This window comes from Rana temporaria, chromosome 4 (genome assembly GCF_905171775.1).
Source record: "Rana temporaria chromosome 4, aRanTem1.1, whole genome shotgun sequence".
Lineage (NCBI taxonomy): Eukaryota > Metazoa > Chordata > Amphibia > Anura > Ranidae > Rana > Rana temporaria.
In genome coordinates this window covers 56,101,928-56,126,135 of record NC_053492.1, presented here as the reverse complement: position 1 = coordinate 56,126,135, position 24,208 = coordinate 56,101,928, and the positions used below count along the sequence as shown (strand labels likewise).

The following is a 24,208-nucleotide window of genomic DNA, read 5'->3' as shown; positions in this document are numbered from 1 at the left end:
ATGTTTGATGGGTTGTAATCAGTAGTAGGCGAAGGTTGTGTCTACATAGGAATAGTTTGTCTTCTATATCTGGGGTGGGTTTTTGCTTATGTTGTGTTTCCAGTATTTTAAGCTCCTCTAGCAAGTCGTTTAACTGTTTTGCCTTCCTCCTCTTTTGCCTGGCAGCCGCCTGAATTAAAATGCCCCTGCTAAACGCCTTATGTGCGCACCACAGGGAGGCAACAGAGGTGTCACCAGTGTCATTAATGGTAAAAAATTCTTTAAGTTGCAATCCAATTCTATCTGTTAGGACAGGGTTAGAAAGCAAGTCTACGTTGTTCCTCCACAGATAAGTCGGAGAGGATGAACCTCCATCTTGAAGTAAGATGGACACAGGAGCATGATCCGACCATGTTATAGAGTGTATTTTAACCGACAAAGTTTTTTGCAGTAAAGGTAAATCAGAAAGAATCAGGTCAATCCTGGAGTACGCTCTGTGGGGGTAGGAATAGTGGGTGTAGTCCTTTTCTGAGGAGTGTAGGCATCTACAAGTGTCATACAAATTATGGTTATGAATTAGGGATCGGATTTCCGTTCTGCGTGTTCCTTGTGGTTGAGAACAGTCCATAGATTTGTCGGGTATGCAATTAAAGTCACCGCACAGAATTAGAGAACCTTTTTTGATTTTCTCGACTTTCCTCAGTAAGGAGTTTAGGAATCTAGGTTGTCTTTTGTTTGGCGCATATAGGTTAACCAGAGTGTAGGTTGTATTATTCAGATCGCAGGTCAGGATTATGTACCTTCCATTCGTGTCGCACACCAGGTCATGTAATTTAAACGCCACTGAATGCTTAATAGCCAACAGAACACCTCTTTTCTTAACAGGAGCAGTGGATTGATAGATATGTGGATAGGCCTTGTGTGAGCATTTAGGGTGGTTAGAAGTCATGAAATGTGTTTCTTGGATGCAGATCACGTCTCCTTTGAGTTTGGCCATTTCTGACCACATGGAAGATCTCTTAAAGGGGCTGTTAAGGCCATGTACATTCATGGATACAATTGAAATCGTCATGGCAGTAACAGTAAGATATGCTCCATGTGAGGTGAGAGACACTCTATATGTCGGTGTAGTACCTTAAATTTACCTGAAGATGGTGCCATTGTTTCAAAGTTCCAGAGCTGCAATGTTCCTGCAATGCTGGAGGTGTTTGCGGATAAAAGTTGTGCTGAAGAAAGATCATTTTCAATGTGGAAGTCCCTTGGTACAGTAAAAACATAAAATAAAAAAACAAATAGCATGAACAAAAACAATAAGAACATACGAACAGTTCCACTAAGTGCGAGAATTTTCGCAATGGAGATAGGGGGATATGTCTCCCCGAGACCCAGAGCCAGCTACTCTGGTGATTGAACTTTTAAGGCACTACACATTCCTATGGTGAGAAGGAAATAGAGGAGCATAACAGTGCTCATTGAAGGGAAAGAGTGTCACTTCTGTCGCCACTCTGGGGACAATCTTGGGAGATTCTGATTCTGTACAGGAACATCAGTTTCCTCGGGGAGAAGGTTCCATTGTTTGGCCAGAGCAATCCCATTTTCAATGGTGGTAATCGTATAAGTGCGGTTCTCTTTGGTGACCAACAGTTTGGTTGGGAATCCCCAGGAGTATGGGATTTTGTGATTTTGAAGAATTTTGGTAAACGAGGACAGATTCTTACGCGCCATCATAGTGTGCTTGGACAGATCAGCAAAGACGCTGATACTAGAGTAGGGTCCCGGTAGAGGTTGATTCTTTCGGGTAAATCGCATGAGGTCATCCTTCACGTGGAAAAAGTGTACCCGAGCTATGACATCCCTTGGTACCTTTTCAGGCAGATATTTTGGTTTAGGAAGCCGGTGGGCCCTGTCTACTATGATTTCATTAGTAGAGGCATCAGGAAGCATGGTTGCTATGAAGGCCTGAACATAGTGCCGGAGCTCCGCAGGGGTCACGGCCTCTTCTACTCCCCTTAATTTTATGTTATTCCTTCTAGATCTGTCTTCCAAATCAGCTAATTTCTCTTTCAGGGCTTGCATTTCTCCCTCAGCATCATTGTGGGCATCCACTAGTTCGTTGTGGGCTGTTGTGAATTCCCCCATCTTATCTTCAACATGGCAGATTCTATCCCCAATGGCAGAAACATCACTTTTAAGTTGGGTGACACATAACATCATGTCCTTGTGCAGGGAGCCCCTGAGGGTAATCAACATGTCCCTCATTACTGTGTCGCTAAGGGGTTGGCCTGTTGTGGGGAACTCGTTAATCTGCTCCACAAAGTCACTAGTGCTATCATGCGAGTTACACCCATCCCCTGGCTCACCTGCATATCTGTGGGATGAGGACGTCTTTGGTGCCGATTTTTGAGGGCTTTGTATGGGCGACGTGTCGGGTGATGAGCCTCTGCCGTTATCGTGCAGTGGGTATGAGCCTTTGCCGTGCGGTGGAGTTGCTGCGTCGCGGCGCGGGCCGAACTGCAAGTCCGAGGCCTCGGCGCCATCTTGCGGCCTAGGCGTGCTTGCCGACGGGTAGAAGTCCGTCAATTTTCTCAGCCCTTTCTCCTTTTTCCTCTTCCCCATAGCTGCGTCGGGGTTCCCCGGGGTGAGGGACAGTCGAATGGTGCCCAAAAAATGCTGCTGTGTCGCTGGATGGAGCTGGATTCGAGCGGGTCTCGTGGAGCTCTCTCCTTACACAGCCATCCGCCTCGGCTGCTGGCCACGCCCCCCCCGATTTGAACTTTTCAATGCAGTAAACAAACATAATTTATTGTGAAAGTGTAGAATACGCTGTTCTCAAGTTCTGAATCAGGTCATCTTCATGGAATATTGGTGCCTATATTAGGTCAATAATATCATCAGCATCCCCGCCCCTTTGTGTGCATCAGCTGCAACCTCGTTCAATTTGAACCCAAACTCATCACCATTCCAGACTAACAGGCAGCATATGTACTGACTTAGGCCCCTTACACACGTCCGCCAGACCAGTTCCAGCGGACAGATCCAGTCGTGTGAAGGCCCGAGCGGACAATTGTCCCGCGGATCGGACAGTTTCCAGCGGATAAAAATTTCTTAGCATGCTAAGAAATCTGTCCGCTGGAAACCTGTCCGTCGGACGTATTCGGTCGTCTGTACAGACTCACCGGACACGTCCGACCGACCGCCATCCCTCGCATGCGTCGTACTGATTCGACACATGCGTGGAAGCTTTGAACTTCCAGGGCCGCCCACGTTGCCGCGTCATCGTCGCGGCGATGGCGTGGCCACGCCCCACATATTGTTTACGCGCGGATTTCTGTCTGATGGTGTGTACAACCATCAGACAGAAATCCGGCAGCAGTCGCAGCGGATCTATCCGCTGAAAACGGTCCGGCGGACCGTTTTCAGCAGATCGATCCGGTCGTGTGTAAGGGGCCTTAGGGGTTGATTTACTAAACATGGAGAGTGCAAAAACTGGTGCAGCGCTACATAGAAACCCATCAGCTTCCAGTTTTTTTGTGAAAGCCTAATTGAACAAGTTGAAGTTAGAAGCTGATTGGCTGCCATGCATAGCTGCATCAGATTTTAACTCTCCAGTTTAAGTAAATCAACCACGTAGGCTGGGTTCACATATATGCCGTGCGGGACACTGCATGTGATTCCCATAGGAAAGCAATACATTTCTATTCAAATCACATGCAATGTCTGTGCAGAGAGAGGGAGCCCCAAGAGCTTCAGTTAAAAAGGCATGTGAACAGCTGAGTCTAGCAAATGAGCTCTGGCTAACAGGTAACATGTGGAACTAGGAATGTAGGCATAGCTGGATCTAGGGGGGTGCTGGGGAGGGCTGCGCCCCCTTCCCCAGAGTTCAGTTGTGCCCCCCCCCCCCCAATAGATGTAACACTTACCCACAAAGGAGTCGCTGGATGTTTAGGGTCCCCTGTTTCTGTACCCACAACTCTAAAAATAGGACCACACACTCTAAAGCAGTGGTCATCAACCTATCCTCCGGGCCCACTAACAGGCCAGGTTTGCAAGATAACTGAAATATATCACAGGTGATATAATTTGCTGTTCAGTGATTGCAGTATTCTAGCCTGCATCTACCCAAGGTAATACATAAAATCTGACCTGTTAGTGGGCCCTGAGGACAGGGTTGATGACCACTGCTCTAAAGCACCTCGCTGAATGAAGAATATTTATTGCAGACATATATGTACTACCCCAATTACCAAAGGTATATAAACAACAATGATGACACAGCAAATAGTCAAACAATAGCAAGAAATACTGCAAATAGCTGAACAGTGGCAAGCAATATACTGTGAAACAAACAATTGGCATAAAGAGCAACCCCTTCTAAACCCTATACTGGAACAATACTAACCAACGATAGTTACACCATCATAACAGTTCATCAGTCTGTAATATACCCTCTCTCTTCTGCTGGCCAAGTTGTTTGTTTATGAAACTTGGTTAGGGCTAAATCTGTGCATGTAGTGCAGGGGTGTCAAACTCCATTTCATAATGGGCCGCATCAGCAGTATGGTTGGCCTTTAATGGGCCGGTTGTATCTGGGATTCAATATGTAAAAAAATACGGGGTTCAAGAGTACATTATGTACAGAGTGCAGAACTCAGGAGTGCGCTGTGTACACAGTGAAGGGTTCAGAGGTTCGCTATGCTTCGAGTGCAGTGTTCAGGAGTGCGTTACATACAGAGTTCAAGGGTGTGCTGTGTACAGAGTGTGTGGTTTAGGGGTGCGTTATGCACAGTATGCAACCCCCTCCCCCAAAGCTTCCTTACATCTCTCTCCTACCTTGCCTGACTCTAGTACCTCCCTGTGTGGACGGCTTTGCCTCACCTTGCATGGAACGGAGGGTGAAAGTTAGAGGTGGCAGAATGGAGTTCTGCCACGTTCCAGCTGCAAAACTGGGTGCGAGGGCCACATGACTAGGCCTGGAGGGTCCAATTTGCCCCACAAGCCTTGTGTTTGAGATATGTGCTGTAGTGCATGTTCAATCATTAATACCATAAATAATAACATATTTTTAGATTTTTACTCCAGGAGTATATAATGAGTTTGGAAATTCTAGACAAATGCTTAAATAATGCATTACAATTTAACTACTAAACCCATTTGATTTTAGTCGACTAACATGTACTGGAGATTTTAGTCAACTAAATTACAACTAATATTACAAAAAAAACGTGTTGCGCTATCAATGTAGAGTTTATAAAGTAATAACAATTAATCAATCAAATAAACATTCATATATATATATATCAAAAACTGTAAATAAGAACTTATTTAAAAGCATTCACAAATAATCCAGTAAAGCCTCAAGCTGCTTATCAGCTACTCTGACCCCAAGATGGGGGTCTGCCTGCACTTTATGTTAGGGGGGGTATCTGTGTGTTGTGTGGAGGGTGGGTGCGCTACTTATAGACTCTGATCTTCCTTCTGGAAGATCAAGCTTTTTTCTTTTTAGTTACTAGTATATGCCGTTAATTTTTTTTTTGGGGGGGGTGTCCATAGGGAATTATCTGGGTAGGTCCACCTACCTTTCGGGGACCTGTTTTTATGCCTTATACATGTGTGTTTTTTGATAATACTTTAATAAATTTGTAGTTAACTCTGTAGGGTGTGCAGCAGTCTGTCTCTTTTATTTTTTTTATTTTTGTTATACTGTATATTGGATTGTACCCCCCGATAATATCGGTGAGTACTGCACTATTTACTATTAGGTGGGAATCCCATATTCTCCCCTCCTATGCCTGCACTTTATCCCAGGTCGTATGGTAACCCATCCTGGAATCTTGGCTCCTGATATCCATCCATCCTATAGGGATACTGGGATAAGGTGCAGCCAGACTCCCATCTTGGGGTCAGAGTAGCTGGTAAGCCACTTGAGAATTAGGTGTGTACTTTTAAGTATGAAGATGTTTCTATCCGTCCTGTACATAAAAACTAAAGTATTCTGAATTGTATGAATTTCAGGAAAAACCAAACCCAGAGTTATATTTCAGTGATACAAATCTAACAATTCTGGTGATGGATTTGTTTGCTGCTGGAATGGAAACAACCTCCACCACTCTCCGATGGGGCCTCCTGCTAATGATGAAATACCCAGAAATACAAAGTAAGTGATTCCTTTTGTGTGCTGTCTTCTTCGAGCATCACTGCAGTATTAAACATTCACCTCAATCTTCCCAATTACATGGCAACTCCCGAACAACTGCTTAGGCCATGTGACTGGGTTAAAGGTCATTTGTCCATGATGCATGCCTCCTGATCATGAATAGGGAACATTACTGTCATTGCTGAGAGTTCTAAAGCTAACACTGATATCAGGAGGGACAGCTTCAATAAAAAAATTTGAACAGGTTAAAATTACAGCCATGGTCAAAAATGTTGAGAATTACACAAATATTAATTTCCACAAAGTCTGTTGCTTCAGTGTTTTTAGATCTTTTTGTCATATATTACTATGGTATATTGAAGTATAATTACAAACATTTCACAAGTGTCAAAGGCAGAGCAGGACTTAGGGTGGTGGGGGCCCCTGGGCTTAATAATCAAAGGGGCCCCCTGAAGCAGAGAAGGGGGGTGGGTTGCTACCACCGACCGATCATAGTTGTTGAGCGGGGGGGCTGGAGCAAACAAAAAACCTATAGAAGTTGTTGAGCAGGGGGGAATCCGCCGATCGACCAAAGTCGGCGTCGGCTTGCCGGTCTATTTTGGGGCCCCCTTAAACAGCTGCAGCTCCTCCCTGGAGCATCGAAGTTTTTGAGCGGGGGGGGGGGGGGTGCAGAGGATTACATCCATCCACCGAAGTCATTGAGCAGGAGGGGTGCCGTGATTGCCGTGAAATTGCGGGAGGGGATTCTCGTGAAATTGCGGGTGGGGATTGCCTCGAAATTGCGGGAGGGGATTGCCTCGAACGGGGGGTTGCGGCGATTGAGCCCAGGGCCCCCTATTGGGCGGGGCCCATGGGCTTGAGCCCAGTCAAGCCCAATGGTAAGTCCGGCCCTGGTCAAAGGCTGTTATTGACAATTACATAAAGTTTATGCAAAGTCAATATTTGCAGCGTTGACCCTTCTTTTTCAAGACCTCTGCAATGCGCTCCCTGACATGCTGGCAACCAACTTCTGGGACACATCCTGACTATAGGAAGCCCATTCTTGCATAATCAATGCTTGGAGTATGTCAGAATATGTTTGTTTTTTTTGTTCATCTGCTTCTTGAGGATTGACTATAAGTTCCCAATGGGATTAAGGCCTGGGGAGTTTCCTGGGCATCCACCCAAAATGTTGATGTTTTGTTCCCCAAGCCACTAAGTTATCACGTTTTCCTTAATGACAAGGTGCTCTATCATGCTGGAAAAGGCATTGTTCATCACCAAACTGTTCTTGGATGGATGGGAAAAGTTGCTTTTGGAGAATGTTTTTGTACCATTTTTTATTCAAGGCTGTGTTCTTTCGCAAAATTGTGAGTGAGCCCACTTCCTTGGCTGAGAAGCAAACCCACACATGAATGGTCTCAGGGTGCTTTACTGTTGGCATGATACAGGACTGATGGTAGCGCTCACCCTTTCTTCTCTGGACAAGTTTTTTTTCCAGATGCCCCAACAATCAGAAAGAGGATCTATCAGAGAAAATGACTTTGCTCCAGTCCTCAGTAATCCAATCCCGGTACTTTTTGCAGAATATCAGTCTGTCCCTGGTGTTTTTCCTGGAGAGAAGTGGCTTCTTTGCTGCCCTTCTGACGCCAGACTATCCTCCAAAAGTCTTCTCCTCACTGTGCATGCAGATGCATTCACACCTGCCTGCTGCCATTCCTGAGCAAGCTCTGGGCTGGTGGGGCCCCGATCCCGCAGCTTAATCCTATGTAGGAGACGGTCCTGGTGCTTGCTGGACTTACTCGGGCCCCCTGTAGCCTTCTACACAAATGCAGTGGATTTTGTTTTTTTTTTCATGGCAAATAGGGGCATTGCAAATTATTGCAATTCATCTAATCACTCTTCATGGCATTCTGAAGTATATGCAAACTGCCATCATAAAAACTGCATCAGACTTTGTGAAAATTTAATATTTGTGTCAAAACTTTTGGCCACGGCTGTATAGCAGACTGAGGAAATAATTTATGGTGAGAAACTATCTGTCACAAAAATGCAGCTGAAATTTGTTATATTTTAACTAACAAGAAGATTGAGAATGATTCGATATATCTTAAGAAAAAAGCCGAAAAATCATTATGTAAACCAGTGTGCCTATTTTTCAATACCAGAAAACGTTCAGAAGGAAATTGAAAAGGTCATTGGTTCCGGAGTGCCTTGCCTGATACACCGAAAACAAATGCCATACACTGATGCCGTTATCCATGAAATCCAAAGGTTTGCCAATATCGTGCCAACAAATGTGCCGCATGCCACTACTCAGGATGTGATTTTCAAAGGTTTTTTTATACCCAAAGTAAGTATTACATTTTATCTATCATTCATCAATAGAATATAACATTTAAACGCATTTGTTGCCAACTCCTAAAGCGTAACTGCACTTTTGCTAAGGAAAGAACTTTCTCCTCTGTGTGATCTATGTACATTGCATGACTTGTGTCGCAATTGTATACCCTATATTATTTTTTCTTTATTTGCTATTTTTTTACACGAAAGTGGAGTTACCCTTTAAGCAACCCCATAGCTACTGAAGCCACGTGTTACTCATATAGAAGGGAAAACAAAAAAGGTTTATCCTGAATTAAAGTTACCCAAACTACAGTTCTCTGCATGTTGTCATGTTTTTGGTCAATTTGCATAACTCTAGACCAAACTTTTTTTTTTTTTGCCTAAGCAAAGCCCTAATACTATACTCATATATTTATGATTAAGTCATTTTTAACGCTGATATTTTTAAGATACAGATTCAATCGAATATGAGCACAGTCTAAAAATATGAAATGTTTTCACCAGACATGTAATCATACAAAATATTTATATATATTGGTTGACAAGAACAAACATTTACATGAAATTAAAAGATTGATTGCGTTACATAAAATCTTGAATATCAATTGAAACACCCGCTAAATTGTGTAGTACCTTCGCCATGACACCACAATGATAAACTTCCATGTCGAATCAATAACCTTGTAAAATGACAATTCAACAGAACGTCTGTATTACACAAATTCAACTGTTACCATACTGCAGGTAAGTAAGTGATAAACAACGTGAAATAAAATTATATGTTTGTTATGTCAATAAAATGGAAACTATCAAAATTAAAAATATTGAAAAATTGATCTTTAGAGAAAAATCTACAAGGTGGTTATTGATTCGGGAGAATAATTATTAATTGTATAATACTCAATTAATCAATATTTAAGAGAACACAAATGAATATAAGATAAAAATCAACACAACATAATTACCCGTTATAAAACGGCTACTGGTCTGAATTGCTGGTTACCAGAGTTTTTAGAATGGCTGCTGTGTCTTTCAAGATGGATACTCTAAAAGATGAATTACTTCTTGCAACCTCCGAGTTCAAAAGAATTAGGGGCCAAATCCTCAAAAAACCTGCCTAACTTAACTTTCAGCAGTTAAGTTACACAGGCGTTAAATTTCTACCTAAGTGCCCGATCCACAAAGCACTTACCTAGAAATTACACGCCGTGTAACTTAAGTGCCTCCGTCGCAAGGCGGTCGTCTGATCGAGGGGGCGATTCCTATTTAAATGAGGCGCGCTCCCGCGCCGGACGTTCGGCGCATGCGTGTGACGTAATTTTTCCCGACGTGCATCGCGCGAACGTACTTTACGCCGGGCTTTGTGGATCGCGACGGGACAATAAAGTTGCGTCGGGTAAAAAAAAAGTTACGCGCCGGGAAAAAAACTTCGAAATTTAAAAAAAAACGCGGCGATCGAAAAAAAGGTTTGTTTTTACAAGGTCTAAACAGTTTAGGCCTTGTAAAAGCATCCCTAATTTTACGCATGCAAAACGTAACTTACGCAGAAAACACAAAGCTAAAAAGCTTTGTGGATCTGTCTAAGTACTCATTTGCATACGCAAAGTGGCATTTCGACTCAAAATGCCCCCAGCGGCGGATGCGGTACTGCATCCTAAGATCCGACAGTGTAAGTCTATTACAGATGTCGGATCTTCTGCCTATCTTTGGAAAAATCCTTCTGAGGATCGTTTCCAAAGATAGGCACAGGGATACGCAGGCTGAACAGCAGTTCCGCCTGCGTATCTCCTTTGAAGATTTGGCCCTAGGTGTTCAGGAATCTTCATGAATGTAAAAGTGTGAGTTGATGAATGGTGTATGTGTCGGCGTGTATGATTGATGGTAATCAGGTGTTTTGAGTCTTCGTGAGTGTCCCTCCATGGCATATCTCTTGCCTCTAAATACCATCTTGGACAATAAGATCAAAAAAATAATAATAGGCTCAGCCCAAAAGGTATGGCTTCTTTTCCACTGGTTAAAGAAATCTAATAATTTTCTTTTTAGTGAGTTTCAGGTAATATCACCCTAAACCACTAGGCATGTCTGAGAGCAGAAAAATGTGTTCTGAACTATCTTTTAAATAATATGTTCTATTTTCATAATGTGTAGTTTTTATATTGGTGCTGAGGAATATATATTTCTATTATTGGGAAATTCTGGTAACCGGCATAATATACAATACTCTCAGTATAATTTTGATTAATCAATATCACATAAAATGGTTATATATATATATATATATATATATATATATATATATATAGATAAATGTATAATTCTGGTGTATCCGATGAATATTTGTTTATCTAAAAATATACACCTGCTAAATGTATATTTTTAAACAATTATAATTATGATTCATATTACTAGCAGTGGCGCAGCCCGCTCTTCTTTGCCGTCTTCCATCTTCTTCTTTTCTTCAGATGTTGACGCGTCGCTTCCTCCCGTTGTAAGGCCGGGTGTCCGGTGTGTGATGATTTATATAGGCCTCTTATGACGTCACAGTCCCATCATGCACCGGGACCCCCCGCCCGCAGACCCCGACAACCAATGGCCAGGGTTGCTGGGAATAGGCTCTGTCCTTATCAACATGGGGACAGGGTACTTTGAGGGCATGCGGCCTGGTACGGCTCAGGAGGGGGGGCGCTCGCTCGTCCCCACTCCTTTCCTGACCGGCCAGGCAGCGTGCTTGGATACGGGTCTGGTATGGGGGGGAACCCATGCCGTTTTTTTATTTAAAATTTGGTGTGGAATTCCCCCTCATGATTCATACCAAACGCCGTGGCTAGAATTGGCGGGAATCCAAGTCGGATCCCCGTCGCTTCTATGACGGCTTTTTCCCCATCGCGGCCAGCCGGCTCGGCGCTCGCTCCCGCGACTGGGCTTGTAGGTGGTCAATTTTGCAGAGAAAGGGAGCGAGATTGACACAATATCGCGGTCACCTACAGTATAATCCTGTAAAGATTTAACAGTGAAAATACATAGTAAAATGGCTACTACATATACAAACACTAAAACTAGCATAAAATAAGTGGAAAAAAGGTGCAAAACTATCAAAAATCACACATATGATAAAGTCCTGTCTATAAATAAGGATCAGATCTAGCAGTCCAGTAATTTCTCCACAGAACAGTGTCTAGATGAAACACCTCCACCCAAAATGCAACGTGCAAAAATGAAATCTTCAGTGATGACACCTCTGAGTGTGCTAGCAGCTCCAGGGCCGTCTTAATAGCATCATGGGCCCCTGGGCAAAGTAATGCTCTGGGGCCCCTACAATTGAGGCAACACAGGTAAATGGACATCAAATAGGTAGGAGGCAGACAAGTGGAGCTTCCCCTTTTGGGTGGAACTCTGCATTAACTACATGAACAATCATTCTGTACAGCAAAGAAACAGTGGGGAAATACTACATACTGACAAAGCTGCTAGACTGATGCCTCCCCAGCACTCTGACCCCTCTACACCCCAGATATCCCCCCAGCACCATTGGGCCCCCAATTTCTGGGCAGCGTGGGATCAAGGACCAGCTACTTTGGGAAAAGTGCAGGGGCCCCCCATGCAGCTGGGGCCCCTGGGCAGTGCCCAGGTGGGCCCACTCATTAAGACAGCCCTGAGCAGCTCACCTCACGGCTGTTTGTCCAAACAGCTAACAGAGATACTGATCGCAGCTGGATAAGTGGGCTGAAAAAACACCTCCTCCTGATTCCTAAGACAGCTCTCAGCGACCAATGTGTGTCATGGAAAAGAAAGGATATATGCAATGCATATAGCGTGACACTGTGAGGGTACCTCGAACAGGTAAATGTTTGATTTCATTTTTTCACGTTGCATTTTGGGTGGAGGTGTTTCATCTAGACACTGTTCTGTGGAGGAATTACTGGACTGCTAGATCTGATCCTTATTTATGGACAGGACTTTATCACATGTGTGATTTTTGATAGTTTTGCACCTTTTTTCCACTTATTTTATGCTAGTTTTGGTGTTTGTATATGTAGTAGCCATTTTACTATGTATTTTCACTGTTAAATCTTTACAGGATTATAGGTGTTTTTTTACTTTCATATGAATTGTAATTATAACTGGTGCTGTTCACTTTCATCAATTTGTTCATTGTAGTATCATCAGACACCCCCTTTTTTTCTTTCACTGTTTAGTTCACCCACGATCCCTTTACTGCTCATTCCCTTTTCACTTCCCCTTCCCATTCCCTCCCTCACAGCGCAGCTACCATACTTTACATTATTATCACTTTTTCTGTTAGGATCAGATCCATAGGTGCTGCTGCAGTTCCCCCCCCCCCCAGTTCATCCGACAGCGCCGGCGTTCTCTATTTCTATACAATTCATATGTCTTACATAATACTGATTGGGTTTTTAAAACAATTCTACTTATAATTTGTTCTACATCAAAATCTTATTGTTTTACCTTTTGAAAGAATTATCATTAGGTCAGTACCGTGTTTCCCCGAAAATAAGACCGGGTCTTATATTAATTCTGGCTACAAAAAACACGCTAGGGTTTATTTTCAGGGGATGTCTTATTTATTTATGGTATGTACAAAAAAATTTCTCCCCCTGTCAGCTCTGGAGTCAGCATTGTGAAATTCTGTAATCCCAAAAATAAACCTTTGTTTAAAGACCTTATAAAATGATGTAATCCGTTCTGTAAAAAGATAATATCATGTGCAGTGTGTCTCCTTGTGTAACATTATTGTGGAAAATACCTTACTTACAGTGCCGCTTGCCGCTCACGTGAGCCGCTGGAGCTCTTCTTCCCTACTCCAAATACTGCAGAGGGAGGGGCCAAGATCCCCAATGACGTCAGCCCCACTCTAAATACTGCAGTGGGAGGGGCTTGATAAAGTTTTATTGAAAAAAAAAAAACAGTTGACATCAGCCGGGAGGAGAGGATAAGAGCTCCGGCGGGTCACGTGAGCGCCCAGCAGTGCTGTAAATAAGGTATTTTCCACAATAAAGTTACAAAAGGGAGACACACTGCACATTATATAATCTTTTTACAGAACGGATTACATGTTTTTACAAGGACTTTAACTAGGGCTTTATTTTTGGGGTAGGGCTTATATTGCAACCATCCCAGAAACTCACGCTAGGTCTTATTTTCGGGGTAGGGCTTATTTTCGGAGAAACAGTGTAGATACTAGTATCATAATCGTATCTGTGACCTAGAATATAATATATAATTTGAATTACTTATGACCACATGTATTTAATAATATCACTGAATAGACAGTTTAAATGACCTTTGAACAAACTCAATGAATATTTAGACAGAGTTTAGCTGTCCACACAACTCCTAAAACCTAACACAATATTTCGCTAGGATGATTTTTATGTAATAAGAATTTTTTTAAACTTTTTCTATGGCGGCGTTTGTCGCTTTTATTTACTCAAAAAAGACAGGTAAATATCTTCTGGTTTTGTGCAAAGAGCCACTATTGTTCAAGCTACCGTAATTAGTTTCAACATAAGGCTTGTATAATGTTAGAATGGTTAATTCATTAAAACTTGGAAAACATATGAAGTCACAAATAATTTTAGTTCATCTAGTCTTGAGGCCTAACAGAATTTAACATCTCCACCAGATTATAAAATATATTTTTTCTTCATCATAATCACAACACATTGCATGCTATTATCAAACTTATGATCTAGCAGAACACCCAGATCCTTCTCCACTATGGATTCCCCCAGTTGTACTCCCCCTAGCATGTATGTTTTTAGCCCCCAAGGGCATAACTTTACATTTATCATTTGCCACATAGTCGCCCAATTAGGCAGAGCATTAAGGTTGTCTTGTAAACTGGAGACATCCTATAAGGACGTTATTCTGCTGCATAGCTTGGTGTCATCTGCAAAAACTGAAATGGTACTTATAATCCCAGACCCTATATAATTTATAAAGATATTAAAAAGTAAGGGTCCCAACACTGAACCTTGGGGTACACCACTGATAACCTTAGACCATTCAGAGTTAGAATCGTTAAAGAACTACTCTCTGAATTCATTTTTTTTTAGCCAGTTTTCTAGCCATTTACAAACTGATATTTCCAAGCCTGTAGACTTTACCTTACACATGAGCCGTGTGTGCGGAACTGTATGGAACGCTTTTGCAAAATCCAAGTATACCATGTCCACCACCACCCCACACTGTCCAAGGTTTTATTTACCTCTTCATAAAAGGAAATCAGGTTTGTTTGACAACTTCTGTATTTCATGGATCCATTCTGTCTGTTGCTTAACCACTTAAGACCCGGAACATTATACAGGTTAAGGACCTTGCCCCTTTTTGCAACTCGGCACTGTGTCGCTTTAACTGACAATTGCGCGGTCATGCGACGTGGCTCCCAAACAAAATTGGCATCCTTTTTTTCCCACAAATAGGTGGTATTTGATCACCTCTGCGGTTTTTATTTTTTGCGCTATAAACAAAAATAGAGCGACAATTTTGAAAAAAATTCTATATTTTTTACATTTTGCTATAATAAATATCCCCCAAAAAGATATAAAAAAACATTTTATTTCCTCAGTTTAGGCCGATACGTTTTCTTCTACCTATTTTTGGTAAAGCGTTTATCGATTGGTTTGCGCAAAATTTATAGCGTTTACAAAATAGGTGATAGTTTTATGGCATTTTTATTAATATTTTTTTTACTACTAATGGTGCAGATTGGCGATTTTTTTCATGACTGCGACATTATAGCGGACACATTGCACAATTTTGACATATTTTTGAGACCACTGTCATTTTCACAGCGAAAAGTGCTATAAAAATGCACCGATTACTGTGAAAATGACAATGGAGTAAATGAGTTATCCACTAGGGGGTGCGGTAGGGGTTAAGGGTGAACTCATATGTGTTTCCAACTGTAGGGGGGCAGGACGTGTGACGTCAGTGATTGTCTGTCTGTTCCCTGATATAGGGAAAATCACTGACATTGCCACAATGAAGAATGGGGAAGGTGTGTTTACCCCAGCACAGACCCTTCTTTAGAACAGATCTTCTCCCTCAATTTACTTAAAGGGGTGGTTCCCCCTAAAACACATTGCTAACAATAGATTCGTAAGACCCGTTACACTGCGGGTAGGCTGGCTTTTTTTTTTTTTTTTTTAGTACATACCGAGATCTCCCCGTCTCGTTCCTTGTCGGTGGGCGTTCCTAGTTGATTGACGTTCCTCGGACGGGCGCGTACGTGACGTCACGACTTTCCGAAAGAAGCCGAACGTCGCTGCGCATGCGCCGTATAGAGCCGACTCTATATGGCGCATGCGCAGCGACGTTCGGCTTCTTTCGGAAAGTCGTGACGTCACGTACGCGCCCGTCCGAGGAACGTCAATCAACTAGGAACGCCCACCGCCAAGGGACGAGACGGGGAGATCTCGGTATGTACGAAAAAAAAAAAAAAAGCCAGCCTACCCGCAGTGTAATGGGTCTTACGAATCTATTGTTAGAAATTAGTTTTAGGGGTAACCACCGCTTTAATCCTGGACTTTTTCAGTGCCCCATGGAAACAGTACACCTGTTCATATAAAAAGACAATTCTATTACAAAAATGTATCCAAAAACAAACATATAGCAAGGCATATGGATAAAATAGATGATGCACCCCCTCATTTTACAGATTATGGTTCCCCTTAGTGGATATGTATGATCCTAGAGTGTAAATATCAATGTAACAAAATATAGGGAAACATTATCTCCAGAAAAAGTACTATCCTCTACATGTTTCATGATCCCAGCTGCTTCTTCAGGAGACAGGAGAGGAGCATACAACTTTAAATCTTAATGTTTTGTTGCAGATGTGTGAATTTTTGAGAAATGAGTATTGCATTTCCCCACTCCCTACTAAAGCAATGTCTGGATAGTAAGATTGAAGGACTAAGTTGGTCGCCTGTGCTTTCTAAATGTATTTCAGTACGTCATTTTTAGTTTTGATTAGAGTGCACCTTGAACAGATCCATTAACAAATAACTGTTACATATGATCCATCCGAATATCTCTCTCATATATTCTTTGCAGGGAACCCAAGTTATACCATTACTGTATTCTGTCCTACGAGACAAAGAACACTTTCAGAAACCAGAACAGTTTTACCCTCAACATTTTCTGGATTCAGAGGGAAATTTTGTTAATAATGAAGCTTTTATACCATTTTCTGCAGGTGAGTAAAGCAAAGGGGAGGAACTCTAAATTGTCACAAATGTATTAAAGGTCCCTCTACGGCTCTGTAGCGCTACCCTTCTAAAAGTTGCTAAATAGGATAGGTCCTCTGTTCTTTGCCTCAACCTTCTCAAGAACCTCAGCCCATCTGGCACAAAAGATTGAGTGCACAAACAAACAATATTACAGGAAGTCACTGGAAGAAATACTCAGTACCCAGTAATATTTCTATATCAAAGAAAACAGTCACCAAACCAAGTAGTAAAGGCAAACTTAAAGGGGTTGTAAACACTCTACGTTTTTCACCTTAATGCATTCTATGCATTAAGGTGAAAAATCTCCTTTAGTGTAGCAGCACCTCAGAGCCCCCGTTTTACCGGAATCCTGTTATTCCGGCGCCGTGAACAAGCACACCCGCTCTCAATAGTGTCTTGGGTCGTGATTGGGTAGATTGATAGCAGTGCAGCCATTGGCTGCCACTGCTGTCAATCAAATCCAATGACGTGGGACCTGGGGGTTGCGGTCGAGTCCTGCTGTCTTTTTTAATGGACGCGGAAGAGCGCTCGCACAAGTGTCCCCAGGGAAGAGCTTCCCTTTGGGGGCACTCGATGTGGGGAGGAGCCAGGAGTGGCGCAGAGGGATGCCAAAAGAGTAGGATTAGGGACACTCTGTGCAAAACCCATGCACAGAGTAGGCAAGTATGACATGTTTGTTTTAAAAAAATAAGCAAACTTTTAGTGTCCCCTTAATCTATTTTCATCCAATATGGTTAGTAACTAGGCAAGCATAAAATAGATTAACAATGACACAGAGGCGGCTCTAGGCTTTGTGAGGCCTTAGGCAAAACTTAGACATGAGGCCTTCTCATGCGGTAATGGGAAGAATAATTAAAGAGATAGAAAATTAATACTACATTGCAATGTATAGTGTACAATAAACTGATGGCAATCCACCCATGGCCAGTCCTCAAGGATTCCAGCATGTTATTGAATCATATCACACCAGCGAGCTCACCAAGATCATCCCTATCTTTTCCAGGCTGTGCTCTGCTCTCCCCTGGGTGTGTCTTGTCTGCAGATCGCCATTTGAAAGCGGCATATAGGAATAACATTGGCAGCGCAAGGTGGCAGTGCTGGGCTCTCCCCTCCAGTGACATAGCATGGGTTGTCAGCGCCTTGGGCAAGGCATGTAATTTGCGCCCCCTAACCCGTGGACTTTTAGCTCCGGTCTGGTCACATGATCCCATTTGTCAGTCAGCGGTTGCTGCAGGGGAGAGGAGAGAGCAATTGACAATGGATGGTAAAGCCTGGAGTGTGACATCACACACAGGTTCCCATGTCCTATCTGTTGGCGGGTTTAAGGTCACATACCTCAGAACCCATAAACCTTGGGTGCTCAATTATGCAAATCTTGACCAGCCACTGTTGTAGAATGCTTGGGCCCACCATCTCCACCCTACTGGTAAAGGAGGTCATCCATCAAAGCTATAAGGGAAAGGGAGGGGGAGAAAGGACAGGGGAGAGAGCAGGGGGGAAGGACAGAGATAGGAGGGAGGGGTGCGAGAAGATAGAGGGAGGGGGAGAGGATAGAGAAATGGGGGAGGAGCGAGTGGACAGATGGAGGGGAAGAGGATAGAGAGAATGAGGGGGGGTAAAGGACAGTGGGGAAGGACAGAGAAAGGGAGGGAGAGAGGGAAGAGAGAATGGGGGGACAGAGAGAGGGAGGGAAGGAAGAGAGGGGAAGAGGAGATTGTGGACAGAGGAAGCAGGAGAGGATAGAAAGAGGGAGGGGGAGAGGAGAGAAAGAGAGGGATGGAGAAGAGAGTGGACAAAGGGAGGGGGAAGAATAGAAAGAGGGAGGAGGGAGAGGATAGAGGGAGGAGAGGAGAGAGTGGACAGGAGGGGAGGGGCATAGACAGAGAGGAGGGAGGGGAGAGAGAGGGAGGGGGTCAAAAGAGGATAGAGAGGGAGGGGGAAATGAGAGGGAGGGGGAAGAGGATAGAGAGAGGGAGGGAAGAGAGTGGACAGAGGAAGGGAGGGAGGAGAGTGTGGACAAAGAAAGGGGGAAAGGAGAGAGTGGAAAGAGGAAGGGGGCATGGACAGAGAGGGAGGAGAGAGTGGACAGAGGAAGGGGGCATTGACAGAGGGAGTGGACAGAGGAAGGGGGATAGGAGAAAGTGGACATTGGAAGGGGGATAGCAGAGAGTGGACAGAGGAAGGGGGGGCATGGACAGAGGGAGGGAGGAGAGATTGGACAGGGGAAGGGAGGGAGGAGAGAGTGGACAGAGGAAGGGGGAGAGGAGAGAGTGGAAAGAGGAAGGGGGCATGGACAGAGGGAGGGAGGAGAGAGTGGACAGAGGAAGGGGGATAGGAGAGAGTGAACAGAGGAAGGGGGATAGGAGAGAGTGGACAGAGGAAGGGGGCATGGACAGAGGGAGGGAGGACAGAGGGAGGGGGAAGAGAGAGAGGGAGGGGAGAGGATAGAGAGAAGGGGGGAGAGGATAGAGAGAAGGAGGGGGAGAGGATCGAAAGAGGGGGATAGAGAGAGGGAGGGGTAGAGGAGAGAGTGCACAGAAACAGGGAAAGGACAGAGAGGGAAGATAGGACATGGGGGAGGGGTGATATAGAGGAGGGGGTGGGAAGGGAGGAGAGAAATAATGGGGGCGGTAGGAGGGTTATAGGGCAGAGGAAGCCCCATAGGAGGGGAGGTAGAAGGAAAAGAGGGGTAGGGGCTGATGTGATAATTAGGATATGTGGACAGTGTTGTACTACTGTAGGATTACAGAGACGGCCCGTCCAGCTTTCACCTCCAGCCTCACACTAAGTGCGCCTCCTACATAGACATGCTGGAGATTGTAGTCCCGTAGTCCTACCCAGCCTTTGCCTTTATGATCTTTGACGCACAGCCCTCTACTCACCGACACTGTGCACGGTGCAAATTCTCAGGGCTCCTGAGTTCCGCTACCTCTGACCGCAGGTCATGTTCTCTTTATTAGCACAGCAGCACTTGATGTCGGGCAGAGTAGAAGACTCCGCCTGACACGAGACTTTGACAGAGATGAGGCTGCAGGGAGCAATTACAAAAACCATACTCTGTATCTGTGTCCGCGGTGTCCAGCGGGTAGGGGGGGGGCTTCCGCCAGTGGGAGGGCTTTCAGCTGCTGGATGGACACAGATACAGAGTAGGGTTCCTGTAATTGCGCCTCATCTCTGTCAAAGTCTCGTGTCAGGCGGAGTCTTCTACTCTGCCTGACATCAAGTGCTGCTGTGCTGATAAAGAGAACATGACCTGCGGGCGGAGGTAGCAGGAGTTCCCCCTCACTGTTCAATGCAGCACAGGCAGCACTGTCAGAGGCCCGACTCCCACGGCTGGCCGGGTCATCGGACCCAGGGACAGCACGGGTCCACCGGCTGCCCACGCTATCTATGCCAGTGCTACTCTTCCTTCAGTAGGCAAATTAGGCGGTCACGGGGCCCCTGTGAACACGAGGCCTTAGGCGACCGCCTAATTTGCCTAATTTAAGAGCCGCCTCTGCAATGACAGTAGCAAGGACACTGCAAGTACAGGCAATGAGCAGTAATAAAGTTTAATCTACCGAATGCTGTAACTACACTGCCAGAGCGCATCTGTGGCAGTGATGCTAGTCCTAGACTAAATGGTTATGCCAAATAATGAGTATGATCAAGGCTCAGAACTGTATTTTGCACACGACACGGCTGAAAGAAAGCCCTGTCAGTATCTCAGTAGAGGGAGAAAAGAATAAAAGGCAATGTCTCGTTCTCCATGTAGTAAAGTCCCGGGCACCTCGAGGCCGAATGGTGACCTCCATAGTTAGGGACATCTAACATCCTTCAGTGTAGAGTGGGTGCTAAGCACGGTGGGTGTAGTGCAAGATGAAAAGGGTGGGTGCCAGACACTTTTTGAATGCAAAGAGATTTATTGTCTCTTAAACAGAACTGTAAAGAGGGTTGGGTCCAGGACACCCTTAGGTAGATGCAAATATAATTGTCAGACTCTGAGACTTCTATAGGCAGACAGCTATACAGGTGAAGGCCTCCAGCTGGACACCACTTCTGTATAGGTAGGATGGCTGTCTCCTATGGCAACAATCTGGTAGCAGTTACTAATGGCAATTGAAGTCAATTATTTGCAACACGAACAGTTCTTAGTTTACCCCAATATCACTCATTGTGGGTCTTCACTCTACAAACTCCCAATCTCTCTCACTAGACTTAACATCCACTAGCCCTGGATCCCCTGAGCTCTTCCACTGGTAGCACTCAGTATCTTCCTCAAGCTTCACCCCCCACTTCCCTGCTGGGTCCCTGGCTTGGAACTCACAGATACCCTTCAAGCTTCACCCCTGCGGACACACTAGGTCCCTGGCTTGGCACTCACTGATGCTTCGCAAGTGTCACCTCTGCTGTCCCGCTGGGTCCCTGACTTGGCACTTACTGAAGTTTTCCTACTTCTTCACCGTCCCCGGCTGGCGAGAAGTCTGCTCTGCTCTGATGGTCCCTTAGTGGCGACAGCTTCACCTCTACCTCCGACCACAACCGGTTTCCCCGGCCGGCGGGAACCATTACAAGCCTGCAGTCCCAACCCTACACTGCTTTTACTGCTTCTGGATAGGCCCTCAGACAGCCTAGAATCCAGATGTCCCCGGGATAGGTTTTAGGTTTCTGGCCTAGCAACCCGGGGCAATACGACACACGTCCACCCAGACAGCTGCCCAGGTGGCGCAGAACCCCGATCACCTGACTTCATCCAAAAAAATAGGCGCTCCCAGCAGGCCAAGGGACTAAATAAAATCCCTGCCCATTGACTGAGACACCCCATTCATTCATAATCTGTCCATGCTTTGCCCTTGTCTTATTCAATGTCACCAGCTATAATGCCACCTAGCGACAGAAGAAAGAAGTGCAAGAATTACAGAATTAGGGAGAAAACAATTGACCAATGCAACTATCACCTGGCAACTAAATTTAATAGCAGCCCTGTCAATATTGCAATATGACTCAATATTGAACTGGGATGCAATTAAAGTTCATGTGTATGTAAAGGCAGGTGTTCCAATACTTTTGGGAATATAGGGTATGTCCCCAACTGGACCTTGAAAGATACGAAGATGGAAAGATGTCTGTCCTACAGCTGTAAAAGTCAATATTCTTCCTTATTCATTTTGTATGATTTTATACTTTATTTTGTTTTCAAGGTAAAAGAAGTTGTGCTGGAGAGACATTGGCCAAAATGGAACTGTTCCTCTTCTTTACAACACTGCTGCAAAACTTCACCTTTCAGGCTCCACCTGGAGAAAAACTGGACCTCACCGGCGCTGTTGGCTTCACAACCCCTCCAATTAAACACAATATTTGTGCGATTCCTCGCAGTTAAAGTGAACCGGCAGAAAATATACAAATAATAATTGTAAACAAGGTTTATTCTTTTCAGAAAGAATGCTTTTGATTTGTAGAAATGTGGTTACAATAGTGAAATAAAAGGCACCTCCAGATTGGTGAAAATTGCATGTTGTAAAACTGAACAAGATAAAATAATGAACTGTGAAGATGAATGTCCCAATTCCACGGCATTGCTCAGGACCTGCATCTCTCGCTGTCTGCGGATGCCCAGTACTCCTCCTCAAAGAGTCTGTCTCTTCTCACTATCAAAAGATACTGATGAATACAGTTGAATTTGCAGAAAAATTAATAACAACAACTTTGGGTTTGATAGATACATCTGCAACTTTTGCAGTAGAAATTGCATAGGATTTCCCCCCGCTCTCCTAAACCTGGAGCACCTCCTCGTCCATTTTTGATGCGTATATTAAATTGAAGGGATCGTGACCATATTTTATCAGAAGTTAGGATGAGAGGGGTCTTACAATATGAAAACGCCAGGTTATTGTTTTTTCCATACTACCCTCCAGAGATACAGCAACAAAGAAGAGCTTATACAGAAGTTTGTAAAGGACTGAGAGAGAAGGGAATTAAATTTAGTCTGCTCTACCCTAGTAAACTAAGGGTGATCGATGGCACTCATACACGCTTCTTCGAAACAGCAATGGCGCATTGGCGGCTGCAGAGTGGCTAGAATCTAGATAAATTAGATAGATACTTTTTTTGGTATCTCGTTTTTCATTTTATCCCCTTTTTTCTCTCTCTTTTTTTCCCATTTTTTCCCCCTTTTTTCTCCCTTTTTTTCTACTTATTTTTTTTTTTCTGTTTAGCCGATAAGGAGTATTAAGTAGGACCAAAATATGGTACCAATTGAATGTAAAGGTTCCCATTTTTTTTTTTCCTCCTCTCTCTCTCTTCTCTTCTTCTACTTTTTTTTCCTTTTTCCCATAATGGGGGGGGGGGGGGGAGAGGAGAAGAGAGAGAATTGAGACGATAGTATATGATACTGTTGGTATATTGGATTTCATTATGGTATAGTGTACATTGAGTAGGAGCATGAAAATATGAAGTAAGGTTAAGGATATGAGGGAAGTAATAATGATATATAATTGAAATACTATCACATTGTTGGGATTATATAAGTAATATGATAAATTAAGCACTGAAATATTTTATTTCTACACATGTGTTAAAGGAAGGGAGAGGGGAGGGAAAAGAAAGGGAATTTTTTTTTCTCTTCCCCGCGGTCCCTACTCTTGGGACTCTATGGGGGGTAATGTGTGAGATGTAGTAAGCACTGAATTATATTTGGAATATTGGAATGATATCACATTGTTGGAAATGCATAAGGTCTATGGTGCACTAAGGCTGAATTATTCGATTATTTTACACTTAGGTTTTTCAAGTTTTTATATATATATATTTTTTAAATAGTGAGATAGTAGGATGTGACACGGTTAGTGTATTATTATATTCCTGCTACCTCTCTATGTGTACGGGGTAGGAATATGGTAGTAGTATTAAGCAATGTTAAAATATGGGGGAAGTAACAGCATTTTACAATTAAAATATTATCACCTGGTGGGGATTGTATAAGGGATATGATACACTAAGTACTAAATTATTTACTAAACATTTTCCTCTTTTTTTTTTTTTCCTGGGGACTCCATAAGGAGCAATGTGTACGATACATTAACCACTTGAGACCCGCGCTATTGACAAAAGACGTCAACAGCGCGGTTCTCAGGTGCCAAGTGGACGTCTTTGGACGTCATTTGAAATGCATTACCCGCGCGCGCCACTGGGGGGCGCGCGGCGGGTAACCACTGTGCCGCCGCATCGCTGGGGACCCGATGCGTGTACCTGGCGGCCGCGATGTCCGCCGGGTACACGCGATCATCGGTGACACAGCCGGTAACAGCAGGGACGTGGAGCTCTGTGTGTAAACACAGAGCTCCACGTGCTGTTACAGGAGAGGAGACCGATCTGTGTCTCTTGTACATAGAGACACAGCATCGGTCACCTCCCCCAGTCACCCCCCCTCCCCCCACACAGTTAGAACACACCCAGGCTACACAGTTAACCCCTTCCTCACCACCTAGTGTTAACCCCTTCCCTGCCAGTCACATTT

General features: G+C 44.0%; 1 protein-coding gene across 2 annotated transcripts in view; it reads left to right on the top strand.

The window, feature by feature from the left end:
* The window catches only part of LOC120936224 (cytochrome P450 2K4-like), an 89,671-nt gene extending 67,478 nt beyond the window's left edge, over positions 1–22,193 (top strand). For both annotated transcript variants that reach the window (XM_040348418.1, XM_040348419.1), the window contains 4 exons: positions 5,992–6,133; positions 8,281–8,465; positions 16,538–16,679; positions 21,894–22,193. In XM_040348418.1, coding sequence (XP_040204352.1) covers positions 5,992–6,133; positions 8,281–8,465; positions 16,538–16,679; positions 21,894–22,072 — 648 coding nt within the window. In that variant the 3' untranslated portion in view covers positions 22,073–22,193. The remainder of the gene's footprint in view (positions 1–5,991; positions 6,134–8,280; positions 8,466–16,537; positions 16,680–21,893) is intronic.
* Positions 22,194–24,208: the final 2,015 nt, after the last annotated feature.